Consider the following 8,288-nt stretch of genomic DNA (forward strand, 5'->3'; position numbering starts at 1 on the left):
CAAAGTGTGGAGAAGGCAAGGCCCTCCTTTAGGGAGTGAAAACCATTTTATCTGTGATGGGAAGAGCAGCCCCACATTCCCTCTCCTGGCAGGGAGGGCTGGGTGTGTTTGAAGGGTTGTCCCTCCCTCCTTCAGCAGCAGGCACTGAGCAAGGAATGAACACCTCGAGCTCTTTTGGAAAGCAGCTCTGACACAGCACATCAACACCTCCCTTTTGTATCCACTGGCTGGCCTTGCTTCATGGAGGCACTTCTTGCATTTTTGGGCAGAAGGGAACTATTGGGAGGGAGGAGCAGCCATTGAGGGCTGAGTGACCTTTCCCACCACAGGCCAAGCTCTGGGTGTGATGGGCTGAGCTCCCTGCCAGCAGGAAGAGAGGATTTTGGGAACTCATTCAGGATGAATAAGTTACTGGGATGAGGGAAGTGATTCTGCTCAGGTGAGACCCCACCTGCAGTGCTGTGCCCAACATCAGAAGGATGTGGAGCTGCTGCAGTGAGGCCACAGGACTGAGCCCTCTGCTCTGGAGACCTGGGAGTTCTCAGCCTGGAGAACACTCAGAGAGACCTTCCAGCACCTTCCAGTACCTAAAAGGGCTACAAGAGAGCTGGAGAAGGACTTTGGACAAGGACCTGGAGGGACAGCACAAAGGGGAATGGCTCCCACTGTCAGAGGGCAGGGATAGATGGGATACTGGGAAGAAATTCTTCCCTGTGAGGGTGGTGAGGCACTGACACAGGTGTGGCTGCTCCATCCCTGGAACAGTTCAAGGCCAAGCTGAATAGGGCTTAGAGCAGCCTGGAGCAATGTAATTATTCCAAGCTGTTGCTGCTTCCCTGCTTTGCTGTATTTTAGAATCACAGAATGGTTGGGGTGGGAAGGGCCATCAATGAGCATCTCACCCCAGCCCTCTGCCATGGACACCTCCCCCAGGACCAGTCTGTTCCAAGCCCTTCAGACACTGGAAGGTGCTGCAAGGTCTCCCCACAGCCCAGAGCATCTCAGACTCTGCTGTGGCCTCCCTGCAGTTGATCCTGTTTGTGTTCCAGCCTGGGCAGAAGGCTCCTATACCCCAACCCCACAACAACAGGTATCAGGAATTCCATCCACCCTTCCAACCCAACTCCAAAGATCCAGCCTAAAAATCAAAGACACCCAGCAACTTTCTGTGGGACCAAGTCTGCTTGAAGTTGGCATTGCCTGAAACATTCCTCTTAAATCAGAAACCCCTTTCCCTGCCTGGAGGGGGTGAAATGAGGCTGATCCTTGATAATGCTTGTTAGATGCAGCTCTTTCCTGACCCTCATGTTTATCCCCAGGGTCAGTACTACATGAAACAATCCCAGAGGGAGCAGCAGAGCCAGAGACACCAAGGAAGGCAAACTGAACATGAGATGTCCAGTGGAGGCTGCTGCACCCACCCTTGGGCACATTTTCAAGCCAAGATGAGCAGAGCCAAGAAAATGAGCTCTGCTGTTACAGGATACCTGCACCACCTCTCCTGGCTGCATTGCACAAAGGAGCTGGAGGTCACCCTTTGGATCACCAGTTTCCCTGAGACTTCCTGGGACCAAACAAGACATGGAGAATCACCGTAAGTGCTTTTCTTTTTGACTCAATGGAACATTTTGGAGCGAGATCTTCTCCCTGAGGGCTGTAAAAAGAGAAGGCTACAGCCAAGAAGATGGCTGGGAAATGGGAGGGAACGGACCCAAACCCAACAGCATCATGTACCAAGGCCTCTTCCAGCAGAACCTTCCAGAAAAAGATTTAACAACGCCCCTACTGCCCTTTGCTACTCTTCAGGCTTCAAATGCATTGGCCAAAATCCTGTTGCCAGAGGAAGCCCCTGGCTGTGTCACTGGCGGGGTGTCCCATCGCTATTTCCGCAGCCGGGCGTACACGGCGAACACCACGGCAGAAATGACACCCACAGCTGGAAGGATGTACAGCAGGGACAGGCCATTGCTGTCCCCCTTTGGGGCTCTGCCCTGAGGGGAGCTGGTGGCACTGCCAGAGCTGGAATTCACGGCGCTTCCAAGGGGAGTGACCCCATCGCTGCCGGCTCCAAGCTGGACGCTGGGGTGATGATCCACATGGAACTCGTGGGTGCCCAGGGAGCTGCTGTCCCTGCCTGGAGCAGGACAGGAGTCTCTCCTTGCTCCAGGTGCCTCCTTTGCTCTGGGGCCTGCAGGAACTGAGGAGACTCTGGGCAGTGCTGCTCCTGAGCTCACGCTATCCTCGCTCACCAGGATTGGGTCGCTGCCGAGGCCAAGGCTGCTGGAGGCGTTGCTGGGCTCCTGAGAGCTCGGGTGTGTGCTGGCCACCTCTGGGCTGCCCCGAAGCGTGGACATGAGGACACCTGGCTTGCTGAGCTCCTCTTCCTTCTCCTCATCACTCTGAGGTGCCCAGATGCTGGTGGCAGAGCTCACCCGGCAAGCCGATCTCCCAGCCACGCCTTCGGAGCCGCCTACCACAGCTGTGGCCAGGACAGGGTCTGCCGAGGCTGGGAGCACCTTTGGGAGACAAGGAGAGGGGCTGGGGGTCAAGGGGAGCACCCAATGACCTGGGCTTGGGGACACAGGTCCCACACAAAGCTACTTCAACACAGCCCCAAAGCTGCATCAACAAGGCTGGGTCACAGGGAACAGGGAGGTGAAGGAGGCAGGAAGGAAGGAGAGCAGAGGAGAACAGCACCTGGAAGCCACAAAACTGACTGGGAAGATAAGGAGTCAAAGCCCAACAGAGTTTGGCTCCCTTCTCCCATGCTCCACCACACAATGTGTGTGGATGGTAACATAAACACCACAGTGGGGGTAAAAAATCCCTGAATAAACTCATCAGCAGTGTGACACTGCAACAGAAAATCTCCCAACCACTGGGAGTGCACAGGACAGGAGTGAAATGCAAGTGGCAAGAGGAAAGGTCACCTACTCTCTCCTTGGCTGGCACACAGGGGGTGCTGCTGGCTCTGTCCCCAACAGGCAGCTTCTTCTCTTGCGTAAGGGACTTCACAGAGCTGTCACGGGATGGGACAGTGGCTCTGGGCACAGGGGTGGCACCCAGGGGAGCTGTTTCCACTGAAGCACCTGGCAGGGAGAAAATGAAACGTGTTGTGTTAACCAGGGGGCCTAAAAGGTGAGATTTGCTGATTTGTCCTTCCTCAAGGAAGCTGTGACAGGACAGTCCCCAAGCTGAGGGGGTGGCACAGGGAGCAGGACCCAGTGCCCTGGCTCTGCTGTGGCACCTGAGCTTTCCCTGCAGCTGCAGGTAACTCATGCACCAAGGCAAACAGAGGCTTTTAAGGCTCCTGAAACTCCATGTCCCCCCAGCCAGGAGGTGCTGACCCCACATGGCAGAGGGGAAAGGGCTGGGTGTCTCTTTTGCCACCCCAATACCCTGGAATGGAGGACATCCTGATTCTAAGATGCCCAAAGGTGAGCGATGCAGGAGATGCTAAAATTCCCCCACAAGCATACAAAGATCTCTGCAAACCAGGGGGAGAACTTTCACACCCCAAAGCTGCTCCCAAACTGCCAAAATTAAAATGCAGATGGATGAGATGACCACTGTGGGTTCCTTCCAAACAAAATATTCTATTCTATTCTATTCTATTCTATTCTATTCTATTCTATTCTATTCTATTCTATTCTATTCTATTCTATTCTATTCTATTCTATTCATTCCCCCAGCACTGCCAAGGCCACCATTAACCCATGTCCCCAAATGCCACATCCAAACACCTTCTAAATCCCTCCAGGGATGGTGACTACCACTGGCTGGCCTGCACAGTTTATTCCAATGCTTGACAACCTCTTCCAAAAAGAAATTTTCCCTGCTATCCAATCTAAACCTCCCATGACACAATTTTCCTCTCATCCTGTTGCCTGTTACATCTCCACCTTGCTCCACTCTCCTGTCAGGGAGTTATAGAGAGTGAAAAGGTCTCTCCCAAACCTCCTTCTTTCCAGACAGAGCTCTCTCAGCTTCCTGAGCTGCTCCTCATCAGACTTATGCTCTAGAGCCCTCCCAGCTCCACTCCCATCTCTGGAACACTCCTGCAGTGAGGGGCTCTCAGCAGCACCCCGGTGGCTGCCTGGTTCTGCCAGGAGGGACACCCACCTCCACTCCCTGGGTGCTGTGGCAGCATCCCCACCCGCTTCTTCTCCACATCAAACTGCTCCTGGATGAGGAGGGGGCTGCGCACATCCACGAAGCTTCCTGTGGGCTCACCCTGCCCAGAGCTTGGCACAGGCTGCTTTGTTGGCACTGGGTTTGGGGGCACAGCACGAGTGGCTCCCTCCAGGCTCGGTGGTGGCTCTGTGAAGATATCTGAGCTCTCTTCGGGCTCGTTCCTGGGCTGCCCAGGGCTGTGAGTGGCACCGGCATCCCTGGATGGAGCAGCCCTGCCCAGGCCCAGGCCGGGCGTGCCGCGGTGCAGGTGGTTGGCATTCCCAAAAAACCCATTGTCCACACACACCGGCCGGCGGCTCAGCCAGTCCCGGCCCTGCTCTGGGGACACAGCTGGTGGCACAGCCACCCCTGGTGTCCCTGGTGACACTGGCATGGCCCCGGTGGGGTGTGAGAGATTCCCCTCTGCGCTGTGCCCGCCGCTCGCTCCGCCATGGACTTCGCTCCCAGGTGGAACCGGCCGGGGACTCTCTTGCTCCGGGAGTTTTTTGGGGAGCTGGAAGGAAATGAGGTGTGTTAAATCACTGGGATGAGGGGTTTGGGACATCCCTTGGTCCCAGTGACCCCCATGAGGCTGGTTATGAAAGGGGTCTGGGGTTTCTTTTTGGGACCCACCCAAGGGTTGGGGGCTGTGGAGAGAAGCCTGGACTGGCAAAGCAGACCCTGCACTCTCCCCATGGAATGGAATGCCCCTGGAATTCAGTTACAGGGCCATATATGAGCTGTAAGCTACCAGATACAGCAGAGATCAGCAGTGAGGGGCTGCTTTGGCTGGCCCTGGCCCCACCACAGGCTCCCCATACCCAATCCAAAAGTCCAAAAGGGATCTTTGTGTCCCCATCCAACCTGTGCCCTGCTCACCGATTCCTGCACAGGCAGCCTGGCCTCCAGCTCTGTGCTCGTGGTGGTTCCAGCACTGGGCAGGACAGGGGGATGGTCACCCGTGGCCAGGTCTCGGCGTGGCTGCCCAGCCAGCGGGGCAGAATTTGGCCCCCGGGGTGGTGTCTGGGCACTGATGGAGGAGGGCCTGGGATGGGCATCACTGGGAAGGGAGGGGGCAGCAGCAGGAGCTGAGGAACCTGGAAGACACAAGTGGATCATTGCAGGAAAAGCTGAGGAAGCAGAGGATAAGTGTGACACTGAGACAGTCCCTGCTCTGTCCCCACAGCAGCCAAGCCCACTGCACCCCTTTGTTCATCTTTCCATCTTCCCTCAGCCACTTTCAAACATGGATCTGTCATCCTCAGACACGTCACCACAGTGAAGGACATCTGTGGGACAGACATCTCCAGCACCCTGGGAAACTGAGGCAGGCACAGAGACAACTTCATGCCCCCACCTCCAGCACCCCACAGGACACACCCAGGAAGGATGAGGCTACATACGAGGTCGAGGTTGCCAGGCATCATAGATTTCCTGCAGCTCATCAGCCAAGTGCCCTGCGTTGTTGTGGTGCAGTGCCTGGATGAGATCCTGCACCCAGCCCCTGCGGCACTTCAGGTGCTGATAGAACTTAAACACAGCTTTCTGGTTGCCCCGTGTCTCCTCCCGGGCCAGGAGTTCATCCTAGGAAAAACACACAAGGTATCTAAGAGAGGGTCTGGTTTAGAGGTAAGACAGCTCTATGTTGCCATTGGGGAAGGAGCCTGGCAGAGCTCAGGCAAAGAGGAAATTACTCTGTCAGAATCGACCAGGCAGGTCAGGGAATCGACCAGCGACGCCACTCGGATAGCACTGAACTTCTTGAGGTTTCTCGTAATGTGGAAGTACACTTTGTCCTCAGCCAAACCCATCGTGGCTCAGCACCTGCAGAGGGACAGAGGCTGCGGGTGAGCCCCAGGCTGTCTCCAGGAGCTCGGGCAGGCACCCGTGCCCTGGCACAGACAGCGCGATGAGCCAGGGGAAATCCTGTCGGAAATCACGCACAGAAAATTCGTTTGGGTTTAAGCTCAACGCCCAGCTTCACTTCCATAAACCTCGCTTATTTCTACCATTGCCCAGACCGTGTTTATTCCCACTCTGCTTGTTTGGATGTTTGGACTCCGCCGGCGGGTTGGGGGCCGGCCTGGCGGCAGGGTCACGACAGGCGACAGGGAAAAACAAGCGGCACGGCCAAGACAAGCGCCAGAGGCCAGGGCGGGAATCCCGCACAAGCAACGGGAAAACCAAAGGGGAAAGCACAGCGCTCCTTCCCACAGGGAACAGCGGCCCGCAGGCCGCGACGCGGCTCTGCGCGCCCTCACGGCGGGGCCCCCCCGCCCTCAGCGCGACCTTCAGCCCCCGGGAGAGCTCCGGGAGGTTCTCGGCTCGCAGATCCGCCTGGCAGAGCGGCCGGCGGTGGCGGCCGGGGCTGTGGCGGCCGCAGGGGTCGGTGCGGCCCCGGTGTCCCCTCCCCGCCGCCCTCACGGCCCCTGAGGGCCCCTCACCTGCGCCCGCCGCCGCCGCGCGCCCGGCACCGCTATGGCCCCGCCCCCTTTGCGTCGCGTCCGCCGCTGATTGGCTGGAGAGCACGCCCGTCACGGTGATTGACAGGTAGTGATTGACAGGGGGTGTGTCCAGTTCCGGGTCTCTGGGGACAGCGGGGTCAGGGAGGGCATGGAGCGGAGACAGGGAGAGCATGGAGCAGAGACAGATCCTGGAGCGTGGACAGATCCTGGAGAGGGGACAGGGAGAGCATGGAGAGGGGACAGATCCTGGAGGAAGGACAGATCCTGGAGCGGGACAGGGAGAGAATGGAGCGGGACTGGAAGATCCTGGAGCGTAGACAGGAAATTCCTGGAGCGGGGACAGGGAATTCCTGGAGCGGGGACAGATCCTGGAGAGAGGACAGGGAGACCATGGAAGAATTTCTTTATGTTGAGGCTGGCAGAGCACTGGAACAGCTGCCCAGGGAGGCTGTGACGTCTCCCTCTCTGGAGACATTCCAAACCCACCTGGACACATTCCTGTGTCACCTGCTCCATGTGACACTGCCTTGATAGGGGGTTGGACTGGATGCTCTCCAGAGGTCCCTTTGAACATCAGTATTCTATGATTCTGGGAGCTGTTCAGCCTCAAGAACAGACATCTGAGGGGGGACTTCATCAATGTGTATAAACATCTAAAGGTGGTGTGCCAAGAGGATGGACTAGGCTCTGTTCCCTGGTGCCCAGCAATGGGACAAGAGGCAAAGGGCAGAAACTGATGGAAGTTCCACCTGGATATGAGGAACATGGTCTTTCATGTGAGCTCTGGCACAGTTTGTCCAGAAAAGCCTCATCCCTGGAAGTGTCTGTGGCCACGGGTGATGGGGCTTGGAGCAACCTGGGATGGTGGAAAGTTGTCCCTGTCCATGGCAGGGGTGGAATGAGATGGTCTTTAAGGTTCCTTGCCACCCAAACCATTCTGTGATAATAATTAATTGAAGCCAGCTTTTCTCATTCTAAATTATAAAAAAGGAACATTTTTCTGGGTTGTTTCTAATTAGGAAGAGATCTTGTTGGTGATCAAAATTTACCTCATGAAAAAAAAAAAGCCACTCAGTTGCACCCAGGAGTTTCTGTTCACAGAATCACAGAATTGTGCAATCATGATCATAAATCCCAGAATCACAGAATCATACAATCATGATCATAAATTACAGAACCACAGAATCGTACAATCATGATCATAAAGCCCAGAATCATAGAATCACAGAATGTTAAAGGTTTGGAAGGGACTTTAAAGATCATCCCAAGCCTGCCATGGTGCGAGTGAGCCCCCATTAAACCAGGTTGCTCAAGGCCTTATCCCACCTGGCTTTGAAAACTTCCAGCACTGGGGCATCCACGACTTCTCTGGGCAACCTGTTCTGTTCTCACCATGGTCACAGCAAAGAATTTCCCCCTAATATCCAATAGAAATTCCCCCTTTTTCAACTTGTACACATTACTCATTGTCCTGTCTCCGCAGCTCCTTCCTAAGAGGTTTCTCCGACATTCCTGTAGTACCCCACCAAAACTTTATGTTTGTAATTAATTTCCTCATTAATAGTGAGTTAGTTAATGAATTTATTTATTAATTAATTTTTCCTACTCCGGAATTTTGGGACGTGGGACCGGGAAGGGCGCAGTGCCGCC

General features: G+C 55.5%; 1 protein-coding gene across 1 annotated transcript; it reads right to left on the bottom strand.

Moving 5' to 3' along the window:
* Positions 1-1,582: 1,582 nt before the first annotated feature.
* Positions 1,583-6,676, bottom strand: MAVS (mitochondrial antiviral signaling protein). The gene is made up of 7 exons (XM_064712018.1): positions 6,618-6,676; positions 5,868-5,997; positions 5,577-5,757; positions 5,053-5,270; positions 4,123-4,687; positions 2,935-3,089; positions 1,583-2,516 (listed from the first exon to the last, which is right to left on the bottom strand). Exons 2-7 carry the CDS (start codon positions 5,982-5,984, stop codon positions 1,881-1,883), a joined length of 1,872 nt encoding a protein of 623 aa, XP_064568088.1. The 5' UTR covers positions 5,985-5,997; positions 6,618-6,676; the 3' UTR covers positions 1,583-1,880.
* Positions 6,677-8,288: the final 1,612 nt, after the last annotated feature.

Source organism: Zonotrichia leucophrys, chromosome 4, assembly GCF_028769735.1.
Source record: "Zonotrichia leucophrys gambelii isolate GWCS_2022_RI chromosome 4, RI_Zleu_2.0, whole genome shotgun sequence".
NCBI lineage: Eukaryota > Metazoa > Chordata > Aves > Passeriformes > Passerellidae > Zonotrichia > Zonotrichia leucophrys.